The 23,566-nt window shown below is 33.9% G+C and overlaps 1 protein-coding gene across 2 annotated transcripts in view; it reads right to left on the bottom strand.

Annotated features, from left to right (window-relative positions):
* The window catches only part of LOC145259283 (glutamate receptor ionotropic, kainate 3-like), a 510,406-nt gene that overhangs the window by 275,060 nt on the left and 211,780 nt on the right, over positions 1–23,566 (bottom strand). For both annotated transcript variants that reach the window (XM_080117150.1, XM_080117149.1), the window contains exon 3: positions 22,218–22,463. In XM_080117150.1, the coding sequence (XP_079973276.1) occupies positions 22,218–22,463 (246 nt within the window). The remainder of the gene's footprint in view (positions 1–22,217; positions 22,464–23,566) is intronic.

Raw genomic sequence — 23,566 nt, 5'->3', positions numbered from 1 at the left:
AAACATCACCCATACGCTTTCTTGATTGATTGTCACCGTGCATATTTTCATATGTGTATGTATGTGAGGAGAAAGGAAGAATATGGAGTAAAAGTAAGAGTTAGAGAAAAAGGGAGTAAGTAGAATACAAGGGAGGTGAAAGCGGAAAATGGCAGGCATTGTTAGAAACTATTTATTTTAATATCAATTTAAATTTCTATATGTTTGTTTTAAAACATTAACTAACAATAGTACTAATGCGTATAAGAAATTAGTATATGCTTTATATGTGTATATATATATATATATATATATATATATATATATATATACTAGCAGAAGTACCAGTCGTTGATTAGGTTCAAAAACAGACTACAGAAAATGGACTGTGATTGATGAAAGTATGATAGGATATGAAAAGGAGGGGGTTGTAAAGGGATAGGTTTTGATACTCAAAAATTTTACCCTAAGCAAAATATGATGAAAGTAAAGATAATTTTCGCGAAAATATATATTTTTTTATATCAACTTTGTTTCCATTCGTAGCTAAAAGTGACCAACAAAATGATGTTTCCTTACAAAGAGAAAATGTTATATATATAATAATATAAATTTATAAGAGATAAATGTTCCCATAGTTAATAAAAGTTACTTTTATGGTAGAAAAGTTCATTAGTTTGTATTTTTAAGTTGTTCGTAAAAAAATTTTTTTTAAATTCACGAACCGATTTAAAAAAAAAAAAAATGGCAGCAACTTTGAAATGGAGAGCCTTGTTTTCAATTTGAAGGAGGGGCACCTGATCATTCTGTGTTAACAATTTAAGACAGTTCCGTCAACATAAGGAATATTTATAAACATATTTTAATGTTTTCTATTATTTTGTGCTTAAAGAATATTCGATTATGGCATGTGTGGTTTATATCAAAATTCATTCAAGTAGTTATCGCCTCTAATTTCGTTTTAATTCTGGTCTGCTGAAATTATTTCAAGTAAAGAGCATGAAAAACTATTTCAAAACAAAAAAAAAAACATGAACTGAACTTTTATTGACTATGGTAACATTTATTTCTTGTATATTTATTTTTTCGGGTATCGTTTGTTGGCTTTTCTGCTAAACACTCTTATTAAATAGTATCGACGAAATATCGAAAAACAAAGAAACAAAACAGTTTTGAAAAATAATGAAGCTTTACTTACTTTAATAAAATAATCCGAAACAGCAAAATGGGATATTAAAAAAGTAAACACGTAATTACTTTAGTTTTTTAAAGCAAAGAATTGATATAAATATGAATAAAAAGAAAATGGCACCCTTTTCAAGCAGAACAGCTTCGTTTCAGTTTTACAGTATTGAACGATGTAGTATTGCAGCGTCGAATTCAGGGTTGTACTATTGTAATGTAAAGAACACGCAGAAACGGTAGTAATCAATTGAATTCCTTCTAGTACACTGACAAAAAAGCTTGAACAGATATATAAATAAAAATGAAAAGGTTATGTAAATTTTTTTAAAAAGATACGTAATCACGTGAGCAGGATTTTTTTCTTCTTTTGACACGATAACAAGTAACGTTCTTATTTTTTTATTCATTTATTTATTTATCTATTTCCGAAAGAGTGCCACGTGCAAACGGAAAAGGAAAAAACAGAATTATGCAAAATTTGTGTCGAGAATTTTCTAAAGTTCTGACTTTTGGGGGGGGGTCACTTTAATAAGAACGTGAATTTACGAGGTCAATTTATTCGACACAATATGATTCAACTCAAAAAAATAAATAAAAGCTAACGTGAATTAAGATTAAAGTTAAGGTGTTATTGTGGACCCTCACACCTTTTAAAAAACCTTGTTAAAATTTGTGACATATTTACATTCTATGGAGGTCAGGCGCGAACGAACATCCAATAATTTTATTATACCATCTTTCTTCAGACTGAAACGTAATTATCAAAGTATACTTAGGCAAATAGATATGAAAAGTCTTTGTTAAAGTTTGTGCCTATTTCCATGGAGTACAGGCGTGAACACAGACCCCACAATTTTTATACCATCCTTATTTAAGTTAAAACATACTTATTAAAGTATACTTATGTACATCTATATCAAAAACCCTTTAAACGTTTGTTTTTCATTTTTTATTTCCTTACTTTGGGAGCCAGGCGGGAACGCAGACCCCACAATTTTATTTAACCACCGTTCTGCCAGATCAAACATACCCATTCCTGATCCTCGATACATCTTCTGTTTTTATATGTAATCAGTTTTTTTAAAATAGTCAACCATATAGGAGACTATTCGTGACCACACACACACACACACAGACACACAGACACACAGACACACACACAGAGACGTTCAGCTTTATATATATATATATATATATATATATATATATATATATATATATATATATATGATGTTATTTATTTGTTTTTTTGTTAGCGATACTTTTTGATTGAATTCAATTATTTATACGACAGTGCATTTTTATTTAAATGCGAGTCGGGAATAATTTTCCCTTTGACCAATTTGGTACTCCCAAATAAATTCAGCCACGCTGATGAGTTGTAGATGACGAAACAAGTGTCAGTGGATAATTATATTATAACAACTATATATATATATATATATATATATATGTGTGTGTGTGTGTGTGTGTGTGTGTGTGTGTGTGTGTGTGTGTGTGTGTGTGTGTGTCTCAATTTTAGGTTTACACTTACATACATTGCTCGATACCTACTGAAAAAGAACTTCAAATATAGCACTGAAATAAATTACGAATTTTTAATAGGTTATATACCAGTTTCACGCCCCTGGAGATTATCAGACAAAAGATTAATTATTTCTTATTTCATTTCGGTTTCTTACTTATCCGATTTGTTTGTTTTTTTATCATTATTTTTTTGGGTGGGTGTTTTTGTTTGTTTTGTGTGTGTGTGTGTGTGTGTGTGTGTGTGTGTGTGTGTGTGTGTGTGTGTGTGTGTGTGTGTGTCAGTGTGTGTGTGTGTGTGTGTGTTTTGTACACAGCCAGAGTTTTGAATTATCTGTTTAATATAAGACATTGTATTTTGGATTTATTTTATGCTTTTAATTAACTAGCATGGGTGCCCGGTGTTGCCCAGGGGTTTTTCAGGTGTATGCTGAGCAAAACAAAAAAAAACGGCCAATTTTTTTAACTTTGACCCCTATTATGACCCCTTTAAATTTATTGTTTATGGCTCAAATAAAGTTATTAAGTTAGATCCAAGGAATCTATATCTAACATTTCACGTGTTTACACCCAAAATTGTAGGGGGAGTTTTGCAGAGTTCTCAAAGGTCAAGTCGTTGAACTTTGACCCCTTAATCGCCAAATTTCTGTCCGAAAACCAATCACATCGATATTCCCAAATCTCAGTACACTGTATATCGAATTTCGAATCCGTAGGCTTAAAATTGACAGAGTTATTGCATAGGGAAATGCACACAGACACACACACAGACACTTTCACTTTTATATATATATAGATTTGCATTTTTTCTTATTTTCATACAAGTTGTCTTTTTTGTTGGGTTCAATGATTGAAGGGAGAAAGTTACGTTTTCTTTCGAACACTGGTGTGCACGCTTATGTATTTATAATACGATAGATATGAGATGCCTTCAATAAGTTTCCAGACTTTGTTTGGTACAGGCATTTAAAATTGTCGGATCCACTTGAAAATTCAGTATGTTGTTGCTATCTATCTTATGAGATGACTGACCAATTATTATGATTTCAGGTTCAAATAAACAGCCTAAGCAGGAATTGGAATATATCCTACTAAAGCCTGATTGTCACAGCTGGTGAATTTAAAAATGCAATCTGTGCGTGATGACATTTCAGAAAAACGACATGCAATAAAATTCCGTTTTAAATTTGGAAAATGTCATAGAAACGTGTGGAATGCTACGGACTGCTTTTGGACCATCTTGCATTACTCGAGCATCAGTTTTTGAGTTGCACAAGAGATTCAAGAAAGGCAAGGTGTTTGTGAGGGATGGTGAGTTGTGCAGAAAGAGTAAGGAATCAAAGCACAAGAATTGATTGGTCAAATAAAGAATTTCATGAATAAGGACCCCCGTGTGTCCAAGAAGCAATAAGTGCGAAGATTGATGTCAGTGTGGGAACTGTACACACAATTATTTGTAAAGAACTGAAGATGCATATTTGCGCGAAGTTTATTCCAAAGGTGCTCGGAGAACATCACAAACTCTTTGACCAGGATCGGGTTTCAAGACAGTTGTTCAGCCTCTCCATAGTCCAAACCTTGCTCACTGTGATTTTTGATTATTCTCTAAGCTCAAATTACTAATCAACCCACCACATAATAATCCAACAATAGACCTAACGGAAAGTAATCACAACAATCAAGAGGTAATAGATATTGATTCCACATCTGGCCTAATAAAACATAGAATTTCAACGCACAAACATTCTTTTAAAAATAACTCTCTGTCAAACCAAACTACTCTATCCAACTATATTTGGCAACTAAAAAACAGCAATATTTCTTTCAACTAAAAATGGCAAATAATTGAGACTTGCAAATCATATAAACCAGGAGATAAATTTTGTGCACTATGTACAAAAGAGACCCTAAAAAATTTTAAATATGAAGATATAAAAAGGACAACCAAACTATTAAATTCAAGACAGGAGCTTCTGACATGTAGTCATAAACGTTGGTTTAAATTTAATAAATATAAACCACCTTAAATCATTAAAAATTACTTATTAGTAAAAATAGATTACAATTATTATTATTATTATTTATTTTATTTATTTTTTTTAAATAAATTAAGTTAGACTAATTACCTCCCTTAGACCCGTAAAATAAATTATAAATAAAGTCAAGAACACATGACAATTATCTCCCCTTAAAACTTGTAATAAAATTCATCATTCAATAAGATAAAATTCATCATTCAATAAGATAAAAAGCTATAGCAAACATCTAAATGACTACTTTAACCACAGTTCCTGATTTCAAAAAAAGAAAAATTAAAAGGTAAATATCTCTATATATTTTTAAAGCAAATTTATTATGTAAATTCAAAAAAATATATTTTTCTCTACTTATTTCTATCTCTAACCCATATTAATTTTCTTATAAATTTTAAATCCAGACCTTTTATTTCAATTTTTCAGATTCATCTGCCTTACTTTTAATGCTAGGTTTATTTATGGTGTCTTTTAAATTCAATCAAAACCCTCCTAAATTTGCTGATGAGGAGACCTTGCTTACCAAAAAAACTATATATAATTATTCTACATAACTTGATGTATACCACAATAAAAAGCATTGTTTTCCGAAACGATCGTACAGATAATTGATTTTGTTGTTGTTCCTTCTTATGAAACTGATTTTTAATTTAATTAAAATTTGATTTTTAAATTTTAAATTATAAATCACATTACTTATATATATATATATATATATATATATATATATATATATATATATATATATATATTAGTGGAGATAGTAATTAAGAAAAACTGAAGAAAGTGCTCAATACTTTTGTAGAGCAAATATACGTTTTATTTTTTATTACCGTATCTTTCTGTTAAGTTACATTATCGTTTCGGCTACACGGCCGTTTTTTGGCCGTCGATAGCGTCCTCAGACTTTTACAGAAATTATATAAATATATATATATATATATATATATGTGCTTGTACATACACACATCTGTATTGATCCAATAAAGTGAAACTACATTTGTCGATTCTATCATTATACTGTACCATTATACTTATATCTTGAGTTGCTTCAGTGTGAATCTATACTTACATATCTACATTGGTCTGCCTTTTATAAAGCTAAATTTCGTTTATATACACTCCATAGAATGTTTTAAGCAAACTACTTAAATCTCTTAATCTAATTAAAATATAAGCTAACAGTTCCCATGATGTCAATCAACGGAAATTAATACCATCGTAGGACTAACCTAGAACCATTGTTCTGCTTCTTGGAATTCAAAACAAAAAATAAATGCATCGGAACAACAAAGATGCGAATGGTGAAAGCAATACACTAAGTGGCGTAAAACACACACACACACACACACAAATGAATCTAAACAATAAAATAGAATTAAATGATTTTATGCGTTCAAAATGGCTGCGTTAATGACCCAACATCTCTTTCAGCAAACGCTGAAGTTTGCCTTTTTGAATATCATTCGTCGGACGACGTTTTATTAATAATCAATCGGATGCGCTTCTTAATTCTTCATGCACTCCCGTTTCATCGTCCTCTCCTTCCTTTGGTTCGTACCTCTTTTAAACACGACTCCTCCTCCTCCTCCTCCTCCTCCTCCTCCTTTTTTACTTTGTCTATTCTTATGATTTCTTTTTTTCTATTCCTCCTTCTTTCCATCTTCATCTCTTCTTTTCACTTGTTTACTTGTCCGAGTCTGTGCGTAGCAGCCAGTGGGAGCGTAACGTTCGGGCCAATCACACTACTGCGCAATGTTAGCAGACATTGGCTCGCGCTAATTTGTTCCATAAAAGCTTAGATATAGATCAACCAGAGGGTACTTCACCCAAGAGATATTACTGTGAGCGTACGCAAACAAAAACACAAGAATGGTTGGTTGGTTGGTTGGTTGGTTGGTTGTTTTACGGCATATCAACCCTTTTTAGGTTATTTAATGCCGAATCCAAAGATTTTGAAGAAAAAAAATTTAATAGAATATGTGTGTTGCTTTCAAGTCGGTTTCTATTTAACCCATAGTTGGGACCCTAACAGGTACTACCAGTCCGGGTCAGAGTGGACTTGGGAGCAATGACAATTAAAGGGTAGCTCTACACTCCCCAAAGCCCGCAAGGTGGGGCCTCACCACTGGATATAGTTTAAGCTCATATCCAGGACCAAACAAATAAAAATGTTGTAGTATTTCAGTAAATATATATATATATATATATATATATATATATATATATATATATATATGCTATCATTATGTTGCTACACATTAATGAGTATGTTTCGGTCAGATAGTTAAAAGAAACTAGCGACTTCTTCATGAGTTATTGCTTATACAAAAGTTCAGTCAGTAACTGATTATTGACTGTATAATTGTATAAGCAATATTGCCTGAAGAGGTGTCTGGTTATTTGTAACTGGCTGACCGAAACATGCTCATGAATGTGTAGCAAATTAAAACAAATAAAAAGCATATATTGCCATACTTAAGTTAAGGCTTCATAAAATACCAGGTTGACAAGAACGTTATTGCGGTATTTAACTTTTACATTTAGATGACAATATCTCGGCTCAAACAATACATACATACATATATATACTATAATATAAAAGTCACTTTGTGCGTGTGACAGTTCCTTCCTCACGGGTTCCGAAACGGTTTGGCTTGATTTTTGCAAATTTCACACATACGTAATTTATATTTGGCAATGTTCTTAACTAAGTTTTGTACAGAAATTTTGCCGATAAGTTTCGAAAATCAAAAAAACTCCAATAAAATAGATAAAAAATAATAATTTTACAGAGGAATATTTTACGCTAAACCGGCCAAGGGAGATAATAAATTTCAGTTTTTAACAAAAACAGATTTATTTTTATCTGGAGAAATAGCTCAGTGGTAGAACATTCTACTATGGCTCGAATGATCTCACTGCTTAACCCGGCTGTACTTCATTGTATTTTACTATTTTTCTCATGAAAGAGTTCAATACATAATAAAAGATGAGGTAACATTTAAAATCACCGCAAAGCATTTCTTCGTTTGAAACCAAAAAAAAAACGTTCTTATGAAAGCGCGTTGAAGTCAGCCATTATTGAATGTGTTTAATACGTCACGGGGAGATAACTGCAGTTAAAGCGCCGATACTTCCTCCCCATTTTTATTACTAGCTTTTCTTCCTAAAACTCGAACCATTTGTTTGGTATGATAACAAACTGTTTTTTTGCTGTAAAAAAAATCTACTTGATGAAATACGGTGAAATTTTTATATATATATATATGTATATATATATATATATATATATATATATATATATTAAAGACAGAAAAACTATGTAAGCATATATACATAAAATAAATAATAATAGATTGATATGGAAGGTAAATACAAGAAACGAGTTCATGTGATTCCGATACACCGTACGTAGTGCAACACTTGAAAATTTTTACGTGACCTTTTCCCCATCTTAGAAAAATGGTAAGTATCCTTCAGTTCATGTCTCGTGCTTTCTAAGCCACCTTAATTTGGCGAAACAAAATTATCCGGACCAAAATGACAGAATGATTACTGAACTCTTGAAAGCGCAAAATATTTTCTCGGTTATCATTGAAAATGGAGTTAATTAATTTATTGAAAAAAACAACAAAAAAAAACAACAAAAAACAAAGGAAACAACATACTTCAAATATGTGCGTACGCGTACACATCACACACACACGCACACGTATATATCTTTGTACATTTTGGCAGCAAGTCATTATTCAAGCACGTCTGATTGAACACGACCGAGTTCTTTTTTCCGATTTTGTTGGATAACTTTTCAATTCGAGCGGTAAAAAATTATTTCAGCTGGAATGTTGTATATTATGGCGCCCAGTAGTTGGTCGGCCATATTTTTCTCAAACGCTTTCAATCGGTACATCCGATCGTTGTCAGGAGTAATTTTTGTTGTTGTTGTTGCTGTCTATATATATATATATATATATATATATATATATATATATATATATATATATATAGTAATTGTCTGTATTTTTTGTTTTGTTTTTGAGATGAGGTGTTTTCATTGATTGAGATTTTCGGACTGACTTCCTCATCTTGGTTGTTATCGTCACAACGTTTCGGCCGTTTTGCCATCCGGTGTTTTGCCCTCAGGTGTTTTCTATCGAACTGGGGAACCGTTTGTTAGGAGTCTCGAACCCAACCCTTTATTATTATTACGGGTGTACCGTGTTCGGATTCCAGCTAGGCTCTGGGACATAGTTTCTGATTCTCTGTTTTGAATGTTACTTTTTACTGCTTTCGTTCAGGATTGAACTCAGCACCTTTGGATAACTGTAAACTTTGATACATATACATATATTCATAAGTTTTTATTTCGGTTTCGATTCAAGCTAATGCACCCAAGTAGACATATTTATTTATGCATATATATATATATATATATATATCCTTAATTTACTCACATTAAATTAATATACGATAGTATAGATTTATGCGTAAACTTTAAGAACAACCATACTATAAATAAAAATACTAATAACGAACAAAATAAATGCAACTGTAGTCACCGCACACTTTGCCCACTTCAAAATAAATGTCTAACCAAAAGCATAGTTTATCAGGCCACAATATTTGCGAAAGAAAACCCGAATAACAAGAAATATTACGTAGGTATGACCTCCTTAGATTTCAAAACTCGACATTATGACCACAAAAGTACATTCAACAATAAAAAACACCGTATGAAAACAACACTGGCGAATAAATACTGGGAAAGCGGACATTCGCCGGTAGTCGAATGGAAAATAATAAGACAAGCTACGACGTGTAGGGACCTAGACGACTCATGTAGATTATGCCTTCATGAAAAATTTGCTATCCTGTACTTTAAAGAACCCCAACATCTATTAAACTGTAGAAGAGAAATAGCAAACAACTGTCTTCACAAGATAAAATTTACTCTAGGATAGCGATACAAAATAGTTTTAAAACTAACAAAAATAATAGAAAATAAACAAATAAATAAATTAAATAAACATGAATATACATAAACGATCATACATATATATATATATATATGTATATATATGTGCATATATGTATGTACACATATATATATTTATATATAAACTAACAATAAAAAAACACTAACCTAGATTTAAAACAGATCAAAAAACTAAATATCCAGGCTAAATAGAGCACACACAAAGGAACAGGTCAACCAGAGGTCAAATAGGCCTTTGTTCGATAAGTGCATGCTCATTGACTGAGAGGAAGGGCGCGGTGGATACTAGAAAGCTGATTGGCTAACTAAAATATCAATAGAAAATGCGCATATAAAAACGACAAACAACCACAGAATTCGCGCATAAGCCTGCAGAGTCCTTGAGTGGAAGAAGAGCATTATGTTTATGATAATATATGCGAAATCTGCAAGAAGAATTAAAATATATTGAAGCGTACTTTACGACCGGGCTTTTCCGGGCGTTCCTATTTAGATAAATATTTTTTCAGTTTTAACAAAAGAGCTACAATAATATCAGATCGTCTCCATTTACACTGAACATCTACAGAATGCCAACATCAATATATTGCATATGAATGTGTTCCCCTGTGGAATTTCCACAGGTCCCGCTAGTTATTATTATTGGCTAATATGGAGATCTCACCCAAGTCAACAAACGATCTGATTGGAGACCTGTGATTTTCTCTGGAAGCTGAGTGAAAACAAGTCTCCCCAGACATCCAGCTCTCTCCTCCTCCTTTGATAGCATTTGCAAATAAATTTGCATCATCGCAACAGCCACTTACCATTGATTTCTCGCTGGCAGTAGCCATTGGTTTATACTGGAATTTGAGTGGCACTAAGCCTCCCCAAGATCCTAGTTCTCTTCACACTTTTCCAATGGAGGTCTGGTCAGTTCTCCCTCCTCGGTCTTTCCATCCTCCTTGACACTTCTCGACTCTTTGGTATCACTTTTCTATTGGGGAACGGTGGTGAAACAATGGAGAGGATGCATGATGGTGGTGTAGAACATGTAGTTCTGCAGCTTCGGTGTTCTTCATTCCCTGTAACGCTTCTTCGTTATATTGTCTTGTGTTATTCTCCGCATCCAAGGGTTTTCCTTAATATTTCAGCCGTTTCCATTGTTGTATTTTATTTAAATTCTTAGACAAATTTGCATTGAATTTGTAGTTGATTTCAATAGATGTTTTATATTCTTAAGTTGCGGGTAACTTTCTTAATTTAAGTAGAAATATAGAGTATATATAATAGTCTGAATTTGTAAGCCATTTTTAATCAGTATTTTTTTTTTTTTCAATTTAAAATTCAGTTTTTGATTCGACGTTTTTTTACTTTTTTTATTTGTAGTTGAACTTTCTTAATTTGTACATAAAGAAGTCGTATCTTTTTTAAATTGTTTTTGACTTGATCGACATTACGACATATAATATAATGGCGTCTCAGGTCATTCGAATGAATTCATGTCAATTATCTAAAAATTTCTGATACTTGAACTGCCACTTGTTTCATTTTTTCGACAAGAATCGATATCACTTGAGCCAGAAAACCCACGCCTCAATCAACGATCTTAAAGTGTTATTTAAAGTGTGCTTGTTATAAGTGGCGATGATTACTTATAAATCAACAATGATTCAGATCTTATTTTCAAATAATTTGACCCTCGATTTTGTAAGAGTCAAGTATTGTGGATCTTGTTTGAATCAACTGCTATTATTGATTTCATTCGTATATTTACATTCAGTAGTTTTACAGTTTTTTGATTGTCAATAATAAATGCTGGTTTATATCAGTATGACCAACGCTTTGGTTATACTCTTTGAATCGATATTGTTGGATAGCGGGAAAGTGAAATATGGTTTGAGGGGGGGGGCATAGTGAACATTGCTAGCTTTACTCCTAATTTAATTTTTATCAGAACCTTATTGTAAGTTTTGTTGTTAATTTATGAAATTCTTTTTGGAAATTTATGAAATTTTAAAAATATTTAATAAAAACATAATTATAATTTTAATTATATTTATGAATAAACCTTTATAAAAAAATATATAAACATATTTTAAAAAAAAATGAATTTATAAAAATTATAAAAAAAATTTATAAATTGAATTGTTAAAATATTTTTTATTTATTTTTATATTTTTTCTAAGTATTTCTTTTTCTTATATATTGTTTTGAATATTCTTTTAGCATTTCTTGTTCTTTTCTGTCCTTTCTTTCATCTACCCTTATCATACCGCTTTTTATAAAATATTTTTTCTAATTCTAATCTGATTTTTTTCCCATTCCTAATCTTTTTTTTTTCTTCTTCTAATCTGAATGTTTTCAAAGTCGGTCTTGTGTTTTAAACTTTAAATTTTGTATAATACCGTATTTTTCTCTTCTTCTGAATGGAAGCATTTAGCTTCGAAATGTCATGGCCTAAAGAGGTTTCTAACTTGTTCTTCTTTGGACAATTGTCGTCTTTAATATAGTCCCGACTATTAAGGCCTAGACAGAGAGCCCACAATTTTATTAGTATGAATAGAATAAAAGTAAAAAGAGTTAAATGCATTTTATTTTTATAAATGTCAAGCGTGTATGCAGTCCCCACAATATTATTGGCATGGATGAATTAATAGTAAGACTTTTTTATATATAAATGTCAAGCGCGAACGTATTTCCCAGAGTATTATTAGTATAGATGAATTAACAAGACGTTTTATAAATATTAAGTGCGAACGCATTTACCACAATATTATTTGTACGGATGAATTAAAAGTAAGACTTATTCTTTTTTTTAAATTACGCGAACGCAGTTCTCATTATATTATATTATATTAGTTAATAGTAAAGCTTTTTTTTATATAAATGTTAAGCTCAAACGCATTTACCACACTATTATTGGTATGGATAAATTAATAGTAAGACTGTTTTTTAGAAATGTCAAGTGCGAACGCAGTTCCCACAATATTATTGGTATGGATGAATTCACAGTAAGACTTTTTGTTAGAAATATCAAGCGCGAACGCATTTACCACAATATTATTGGTATGGATGAATTAATAGTAAAATTATTTATTTTTTTTTTTTTTAGAAATATCAAGCAAAAAATAATTTTAATAGCTCCTAAGCTTTTGGCTAAAATCAGAATGTAGTATTTACTCCCCACAAAATCAGCGTCATCTAATGCCGGAACTTTTCATTGAATTATCTCCCTTAAAATAAAAGTTTCAAATAATAACAGACATACAAGCAGAAACGTCAGCTTATATTATAAGTAGATAGTATTTCTCGTAATTTCGAACAAATGTCTTTTTTTGTTGTTCTGTTTTCTTTGTTAAATTACCTTCATAAAAATATTTCTTTGAACGGAAACGATTGGGTATTTCTTATTTTATTTCTAAAGCGAACATTTCCTCACAGACTTTCCGTTTTTATTTGGTTTCTTATTGTTTTTGTTTATTGTGGCAGCTTTTCAATTCATCTATTTTTTACTTTTATTTATTCTTGTAACTTTCTCGCGTATTTTGTTTCTTTCTATTATTAATTTAATAAAGAAAATAAGAAACGTTTTTTTATTGTTTCGAAATCCGCGTAAAGTTGTTTATCGTAAAACAGATTAAATCTAGCATTTCACAAAGCGGAAACAACTTTTCAATTTTTATCCTAAGATTTCATGTATCGACCGTCTTCGGTTTCCTCGACGACTTCCAAAATTTTCTTTCTTGCCGTTTTTTTTCTTTTTTTTTTACATAGGCATCGCCACTTATTAAGGCCCAGAGGCCACTCGAGGATAAGGGTTAAAGAGTGTACAGTAGAAATTGGACAATATAGTAATCGTTAATAATGGAAATTCGGTAAATTTGTTAACTTATATGGAACGGTTCATCAAAAACGTGTTTACGTTAGACTTGAAGACAACCATATTGTAGTCCGCTGGAAAGCAGGAAAGCAGGTAAGCGGAAGATAATTCCACGGGCGTGCAGTTCTAAGAAAGAAGCTTTGTTCATGGAATCTACGTTTAGGTTTAGGCACATATAAAGAGTAGGGGAAATTAGTGATAGTGTTTTCTGCTAGACAGGTGTTTCTTGTGAAAGACTGGCGAGGGGGGGCATAGATTGGAGCTCAGCCGAGCACTTGCCATGAAAATAACGATAAAGCAGAGACAAACTCGCAACATCTCTTCTATGAGAAAAAGGTTACAGGGAAGAGAAAAGGACATCCCCTACGAGGCTACGAAGTCTATTTTGAACTCTATCAAAGCAGGATAAATCTTTTCTAGCACCTCCTGCCCAGATGTGGCAACAGTACTCCATCCTTGGACGTACCTGGCTCTTATATAGATAGAGAATTGCATCAGCAGTGAGATATCTACTGGATCGATAGAAGGATCCCACCATTTTTCCAGCGGCCTTGGCAATGGATTAAATGTATGTGTTCCATTTAAGATCAGGAGTAAAGGTCAAGTTCAGAAGCTTGTCAAAACATGAGGCATCTCCAAGACGAGAGCTATTGAGTTCAAGTGATGCCAGATGGGGATCAGAGCGTTGTTGATGTAAAGATAAAACTTTTTTTTTTGTTTTTTTTTTTTTGTTATTTTTTTTTTGTCACTTACATATTTTTTGATCAGTGTTGACGATCGAATTTATCCAAATCTAGTTGCATCAATCCGGACGTCATTTTTCATGTTTGCATCACGCATTGACTCTACTCCTTTATGTCGAATTTAATCTATCTTATAAATTATTTCAAGTGTTTTCCCTTCCGAAATTTCCAATGCATATATAAACACACATATATGTACGAGGAGCCTATCTTGTCTTGATAGAGTACAAAATAGACTTCGTGGCTTAGTGGGGGATGCCCTTTTCTCTTCCCTGCAACTTCTCACCTACAGAAGAGATGTTGCGAGCCTGTCTTTGTTTTATCGTTATTTCCATGGCAAGTGCTCGTCTGAGCTCCAATCTCTGGTCCCCTCTCGCCAATCTTTCACGATAAACACCCGTCTAGTTGAAACCACTGTCCAAAATTTTCACCACTCTTTATCTGTGCCTAAATCAAAACGTAGATTCCATGAACAAAGCTTCTTTCTTAGAAGTGCACGCCTGTGGAACTCTGTTCCATTTGCCTGTTTCCCACCTGACTACAACTTAGATGTCTTCAAGTCCAACATAAGCAAATTCCTGATGAACCGCCCCCTTAAGTAAGACACTTTATCAAATCACCAATACTAATGATAACTACGATACTATCCCAGACCGAGTTACCGATATCCCGGTCATTTTCCGACCACGTGTTTTTGTGTTGTCTGGAAGCTTAAAATAGCTACCAAGTCGCTGCTTAGCCTCGATTTTAGCGCAAGACTAACGTTCTGCAAATGCTTTCCTTTGTTTTAGGGGAGTTGTGAGTTGTTTTGTGGACTAAAGTAACCATGAAGCGAGCTAGAGACAAACCAAAACTTCGACAGGTAAAAGAGCGAGACCAATGAGTTTCACGGGATCAACAAGTGTTGGATCAAGTGACAAATTCTGATTCAGACGAAGTAGATTTTGATCAGGAGTATTTTTCTGAGTGAAGGAATGCTAGTGATGATGAATATATCGATGAAGGAGAAACTGATGATAATTCTGATGATGCAAGTGGGCCTAGATCAAAATCGAATGTTCAAAGTAGAGGGTGTGTTACTCAACCAGGTGATAGAGGAGATTATGTTGTGGTTGATGAGGGACGGAGTCGCAATTTTGTGGCTCCAAATCTTGATCTCACAAGTTTGCCCAGGAGGCCAGACATAGGGGCAAATTAGATCTAGTAGCTTAGGTCTGGTAAGGTGGTTAAGGTTGGCCATGGAATTTCTGAAGTAAATCTATTGTCTCAAACTCTAGCACATTGGTTATCTAGTATATATTAAATTTGTTTCGATTCACACAAAAATATTAGCTCAAGTAGCGTATTCACTAACTGATGTGAAAATATAATATAATAATTTATAAAATATTCTGAATTTTTGAAAAATTCAATATAAACATTGGTTCTGCCCATTATAAAACTTACATTCACTTGGTAACTTTACCACTACAAACAAGCAACAAAAATAACGGACATAAATGTCAACCAATGAAGAAAACACATACATTGTTGACTTTTTATTTATTGTAATCCAGGAAAGCCTCGGAAGAAAGACACGAAATAATACCTCCTATTTATTTATTTATTTTAGCCAGAATGGATCAGAAAGGATTGAAAATGAATTGTTATGATGATTAAACTTTTGCATTTATGACTTGAAAGTTTCATCATTTTATATTTTTGTTGCAGATATTGACGGTGTGATACTTTTAAAAAGCACTCATGATCGCTGTATTCCTGCCAAAAGTACATTGAGAACGGTGATGACTATGTTAATAAATAAATTCTGGAGCACAAAAGGTCGATCGTTTGAATGGCACTACCCCATTTTTGTAGCTCGTCAACTTAAAAGTTTAAAAAATAGTAGGCTTTACGTTTGGAACAATCCTGTATGACGAAGCATGCTCCTGACGCCCATGTACAGTCATCGTTGATCGCTAGCGTTGAAAATGATTGTGATTACATAGAAAAATGAATTCTGTAACACAAAATGTCGCCGCACGTCTTAAGGGTATCACTCCCGTCGTCGTAGATCTTCAACTTTGTTATTTAAAAACATACGCCGCTTTGCTCATAAAATAATATGCAACGGGAATGAATGATTTGAAAATAATGTTTATTTTGTAGTGACAAGGCTGACAGCATGGAGGAGTCTCGGGTGGAGGTGTATGACAAAAGTGTCCGCTTCACTACCCGTGGGCACTGCTTCTCTTCTTTCGTCGTTGTCTGCTGCCTCTATTTTATTGGCATGGGTTACCTCAGAACATTCCACCACGCATTGTCTGAAATATTGGTCAGTTCCGCTGACCTATCCCCGGGGATTCTACGTACCCAGTTTTGAACTTTTCTGACGTCATTCCCTGGATCCAGGATCGCTACCTTGACCAAGGATCTGATCGACTTTTCTTTAACGTCACCTTCACAAGACCGGACAGTCGAGAGCCCACCTCTGCCGCATGCAGCTCCACGCCCCGTTGTAGTATTGTGTGTAGAATACAATCGCTTTCTCCCTTACCCTCACCATCTAAGGCAGGACGCATGTTTTCACTCACTAAGTTTTACATAACCCGACACATTTAATTACTACTTTCACCTTTGATGTGAATTATTTTACGTATCGGCCGATGTAATTCCCGGGCTTTCTCAGGTTCATCTAGTCGAACTTTAAAGAGAAGGTTCGATGCATGTTGTTGAATGCTGTTAGAATAATATCCGGAATGAAAACAGTAACATTAATAATTCAAATAATCCAATTTTTTTTCAATCTTTATCTCCAAAACAATACTGAAATAAATGCGCATTGGTCTTGATTATATATTGAAGAAAAACCATCACCTAAAAATCGATTTGCCGAAGTGTCTAACATAAACCCCGAATGTATAGGTTGAAAGCATATATGAATAGAAGATATTCACAAAGAAAAGCCACAATAAAAAAAAACGAAGTATCAGTTGTCTGTATCTATATTTAAAAGCAGCACCCCCCCCCCCGCAGTCGTGTTAGTTCACTGGAGAAAATGCGATGATGATCAAACTATGAAAGTAATCGGATGAGGAATCGCAGATCAACGCTACATTTCAAAATAGAATAAATCCAGAGACGGAAACCAATTTTTACCAATTCAATTGTGCACTGCAAAGGAAGATATCTTTTTCACCGATGTTCGGAAAAGTTTGGCTTCTCCAATTGTATTATTTACTAAGTTACGCATCATCATCCATCGTAAATTCTTATATGTATGTTATTTGCCATCATATGGACTCATAAGTGTTCCTTGTTTTCTTATTTATTGTAGTAGAGCTATTTAGGGAGTAAGTAAAGATATTGTGTTTTTCAAATGTTCTTATAACTTTTCAGTATAAAGAATTGGCTCTGATAACAATAAACAGAAAACCTGCATAAATGAAAATATCATATTTAAACTTATGTTACGACCGGGTAATGCAGGACGGTCTGCTATTATAATCTATTTATCAGTATTTTAATTTGTTTAAGTTGAGGATCTTTACATCCAATGAATGTGTGCTAAGTGAATATATTGTCAACATGGACTTTGTTAAAAATCTTCATCTATACATATAAATATAAATACATATATATATATATGATTGCAACGTCTTGTCAGACGAGTGCCACTCCCTCAGACACTTAAAGTCCGTGAGCCCAAATGCCTGAGGGAGTATCTATACAAAGATGATGTTACAGAGTCTTAGCTTTGTACGACAGCATAGTCTCTCTCTCGGTTCAAAATGTTGAGATCCAGCAACAAGCAAGAGCAAGATAGCCAGCAACAAATTAAACTGCAGACCAGCCGTATGCGTGTACTGGTCTTCCGCTTTATGGTTTTTTAAATCAGAGATTTGCTTCTCCTAGAAAGGTTGCCTTCACCACGGCTTACGGGAGCCCTCTCTACCCCAATACACATATACACACATACAAATATACACGGTGCTAGTTGGCCGTTGACCCAGAAAAAGAGTTCATTCGCCCTTTGGAAGGTCTTGTTTTTAATCCTTCAGGGAGACTAGCCGCCCTCCTCACCAAACAAGTCTGGTGGGGAACCAGTTTAGTCGCCGGTGACCCGACCATGAGGCAGGTAGTACTGGGTTACATGGTACCAGTAGCATATGACATGACCTGACCACAATATATATATATATATATATATATATATATATATATATACGAGCAAACAGTTAATAAAATATGTTTAAAAACACTTTGAAATGAGTTAAAAACATATTTAATCTGAAAAGGAAACACTAGATAAGTTGATAGTCCTTAATCCGCGGAGTTTCGAAGAAATACTTTCTTCTCATCAGAGGGTAGGAATTAGCAAAATGCGGGATCGGATTTTATATATATATTGTTTGGCTGAGGAATTTACTATATACAATCCCTCACATTCTGAAAATAATATATATATATATATATATATATATATATATATATATATTACAATAGGAAAATGCGAGCTTGAAAAGTTAGATGGTTAAGCTTAAACATGGAAAAGTAAAGGACTAGTTGTTAAAACTAGAAAAGAAAAGGACAAAGTATTCTATTTAAAAATATAATAAAATTATTACTTAAAACATTGCAGCATTAAGAATCGGTTATATAATGTTACAAATTGAATTTTTTAAAAATTCTTAATGCTGCGATATTTGAAGTCTATTCTTTTCCTATTTTTTCTATAAACATTTTATTAAGGATTTTTCATAAGTTTTCGTTTCGACTTCGATTATAGCTGACGGAACTACTGTTTATATATATATATATATATATATATATATATATATATATATATATATATATATATTAAAGTACATATTAAATAGGGACCGGGACCCAACATTGCGCAGATGGGACAAATGTTGGAGCTTGGCCAATAATGCGGGACATATTTGATTTTAGACTTGGGGGGGGGCAGATTCACTATGGACGATGTGGCAACAATACTCTATGTATGAGTATATGTACAAGAAACTATCTGGTGTCAGTAATTTTCTAGCACAGTAGACGGACGCCACCTTCTTTGTAGCAGCCTTGACTATGTCCTCAGTGTAATTGTTTCAATTCATGTTACCGGTGAATGTTAAGTCGAGGAGTTTGAAGGGTAGGCTTTCAGGTAGAGTGTTATTTGTTAGAACAAACAGTGATTGAGAAAGTGCTATTGTAGTTGTTTAACTAAAGGAGCTTAGTCTTAGTAGGAGTAAATGTTACCATCCACTTACGGCTCCTATTCCACTACTGATTGAAGATTGTTTTCTAAGTTACTCTCATACCTATTATGGAATGTAGTGTCATCAACAAATATACCGACGGGACGTTCTCACATTACGACTTCTTCTTTCTCACTTTAGAGACGCTGCGAGTCTATCTGCTCTATCATGGCAGGTGCTCGACTGAGCTTCAATTTATTTTTCCCCTATACAAAATATTCGCAACAAATGCTCATCTATCTGCAACAACTGTCAATAATTTCCTTTTACTCTTTATCAGTGCCTCAAATTTTATGTGCAACGTTTCTTTCCTTAAAGTGTCCATCTGTGAAGTGGAATTACTTTCCAGCTAACTATAACATGGTCGTTTTCAAAGCAACTATAAACAAGTTCTTGTTGGGCAGTTCTTTTAAATAATAACACCTTAATCAACTCCCATTATTACTAATCACCACGGCGTTGCTTAGGTTGAAAGAATCCGACGAATGCTTTGTTGTATGAATGTAATATGCGTACATTTTCTGGCCTCCATTTTGACTGTTCTGTATGTACGGCATAATCACGTTGACACAGCGAAGTTAAGCAACGTTGAGCCTGGCCAGTACCAGATTGATGACCATTTGGGTAGGCGAGGTGCTGTATGTATCACGAGGTAAAATACCAGGTTGGGAAACTGACGTGTTCTATCCTTCTCTGGAAGATAGATGGGCCTTTTTTAAACCGTGGTAGGCAACCCATCTAGTGATGGCGTCACGATAAAAAATACCCTTTATAACCCTGGCTAAGCATCAGGTGTTCAGATACGGACGAGATTTTAAACTCGTGTAGTCAGTTCAATCAAGGCTGCGGCCGCATGTTAAGTTACGTTAAATGGATGACCATTTGGGACTTCCAGGTGTTGTATATGCTCTCCGCTTATCTCGGCAGTGTTTCCAGTCGTCCTAGTCTTCTCCTTGCCACTGGACTCAAACAGTGCCGATTCAGGAGAGGTGCGGTTGAGGATTGCGCAACCCTTGCCTCACAATTACACTCACAGCTTCCTCTTCAGGAAGTATCCGTTGTCTTTCGAGACTAGACGGAGGCATCATATCTATGTACGGGTGTCTATATATTTGTCCAGTTTTGCATAAGATATTTTGAATCAAACTTGATACACAAATGAAGATTAACAAAGAAAGTGAGTAAATTTATAAAGATTAACAGCACATGATCGTCACATTGAATGCATACACATGTCAATGCTTGCATGCGTTTATGTCTGTGGATCTATTGTTTGCCTTCTGAGTCGGGTTTTTTATTTTGTGTTTCTACCATTTTTAACATCATATGAGTTTATGGTATGCTTTCTATTCTGCTATATGTTTTTAACTTTTCTATAACAAAAAATACAGAATGTGGCAGAGCAACGTGCTTATTTGAAATATCATTTAAAACACAAGCTTTGAACTCCACCTCGTACAATATTTTAATTTTACTTTTTTACCCGTTTTAAAGACGATATCAGTAAGATAGTGTTTATTTTTTCTATACACTGAGTTAATCGAACTCTGAGGTTTCGGTCAACTATTTTTCAATTTTTTTTTTTTTTTTTTACACAGGAGACACCACTTATCAAGGCAACTCAAGGATAAAGTTTAATTAGTGTACAGTAGTTAATGGCACAATATCATAGTAATTGTTAGTAGATTGGCATCCCCCACTAAGCCACAAAGTTTATTTTGAACTCTGTCAAAGCAGGATAAGTCCTTTCTAGCAGCTCCTACCCAGACGTGGTAACAGCACTCCATCCCTGGATGTACCTGGCTTCTATACAGGGAGAGAATTGTATCAGAATGAGATATCTGCAGCAGCAGTAGAGGGATCCTACCATTTTTCCAGTGATCTTAGGAACGGATTTGATGTACATGTATATTTCTAATCAGGAGTAAAGGTCAAGCCCAGAAGCTTGTCAAAACACGGAGCTCTTTCCAACAAATCGATGAGTATGTTGGCGACAGCTCGACGAATGTTGTTTTTTCAGGTGAGTCAAGGTGCTAGGACGATCGTTGTAAACAACTGATTTCAGATATTCCCATAAAATAGTCACATGGTGATAAATCAGAGGATCGTGATGGCCAATGTAGATCGCCCTTCAAGGAGATGACGTGTCCTGAAAAGTTCTGACGCAAAACAGTCATTGACGCGTGCGTTGTGTGCCGTGGCACCGTCCTAAAAATGAATTATGCACGTAAAAAAAAACCTTAAGCCCAACTCTCTCAAATAAGTCCATCTCTACCATCCATGGAGCAACTATTCCTTTAGGGTGACAAATTTAGCTAAGCAAGTTGCTCTGTTCCACCCTGTATTTCTGGTAATATCCGTTTTGTTGGATATGTTATTTGGTCGTCGCGTTCACTCATTAACCATGATAAGCGGCGAACTAATATAAAATCTCTGCACTGAAGATGGGTGCATCTATATTATTTGCTAAATGGTGTTAACATTCATCATTGCCACACAACTGTTTTTATCTTGTCTTGTGGTGTATAATATCTAATTATACACACTCACCATCGTGACTCCACGTGTCTCTAATTGTCATCGATTACAACAAACACGTTTTCATTAAAATAAGCGACATCAGATAAATAATCAAATAAACGGTCTTACCTTCAGGATAGTTATAAAGGACGGCGACGCGCCTCTCGTCCTGGTAGTCCAACATATCATTAATCGCCCACACAAACGTAGAAATGTCCGGGAAAAGTCGTATCAATTTCACGCCCTTCAGGATTTGCGGATGAACAATTGTCGTCACAAAATATGGGACATTGAGATAGGTGGTCGCAGTGGCAACCAATGGATTAAATGCTCCGATTACCGCCATAAGTCGGCTGGCTTCGACTTTGCCAACAACTGAAAAAAAAAATGAAAATAAAAAAAATAAGTATTAATTCGTTTAATAGTTATATTACACTGCTGTATAGAGTTTATTATATGTTTCGGTTCAGCAACGCCTTGGTAGAGAATCTAAATATTAATTCACTTGGGCGTACGTCCAGTGTCACAAAAAACATCATCCCCGAAAACATTAATTAAGGAGAAACGAATCACCTCCCTTTATATTCGCTTTTTATCAGTTAAAAATCATTAAAACCATTTCCACTCAAAATTTAAAAGAAAAACCATGCCTGTTTGTTTACGGTTTCAGATTGGGAAATATCCGCAAAGTGTACATTTTCAAAAATAGATAGATAGATGGATAGATAGATAGATAGGGAGGGAGTGTGTGTGGATTTAGGCAGCATGGTTTTTATTTAAACACATGTTATAATACAGCCATGCCGCTTCCGTTTCGTTATTCTTTTTATAAAGTTAATTTTACTTTTCGTTTATATTTATTGTCAGTTAAATTGCTATGTATGTGTTAGTGTCTTTTTGTTCCTATTCCTACTCCTCCTACTCCTTCCCCTTTCTTCTGCCCCTGTTGCATAAATGGGAATGGAAGTGTTTCTATAAACATTGACACGTATATTTCTTACCTATTTTTGAGATGATGATTTTCACAAGTTCTTAAAATATAAATGGACAATACCTTTTCTGTTGAAAACATAACTCGAAGACGCAGATGCAAAAAGATGCAGTTGTGTGTTTATTATACCATATGATGTGACCGGTCAATGGCTTTGCATCAAGGAATTCAAGTCTTACATGATTCTTCTTCTAACCTCCGCTTCCAAGGTTCTATAAGCTCTGTCTCTGACCCCTCTCTTCTCCCCTAACTGACTGACTCCCCGACTGAGTTTTTTGACTGACTATATTGAGACCCATGATGTCATTGCATGACCAACACGTGCATATTAGACACATGGCATGATATGCCTCCATGTTAAAGCATGCATTGTTATTCATATGTTTCAAACATGCGCCATTTGCACGTTTTGAAACCATTTCTGACGACCAGAAAATTTCCATTTCCCTTTGTTTTACAAAGGAATTTAACCTACTTGTTAATTCTC

The sequence above is a fragment of the Euprymna scolopes genome, chromosome 34 (genome assembly GCF_053919585.1).
Source record: "Euprymna scolopes isolate OS-2025 chromosome 34, ASM5391958v1, whole genome shotgun sequence".
NCBI classification, from domain to species: Eukaryota; Metazoa; Mollusca; class Cephalopoda; order Sepiida; family Sepiolidae; genus Euprymna; species Euprymna scolopes.
The sequence above is the reverse complement of the archived record's forward strand: the minus strand, read 5'-3'. Positions and strand labels throughout refer to the sequence as shown.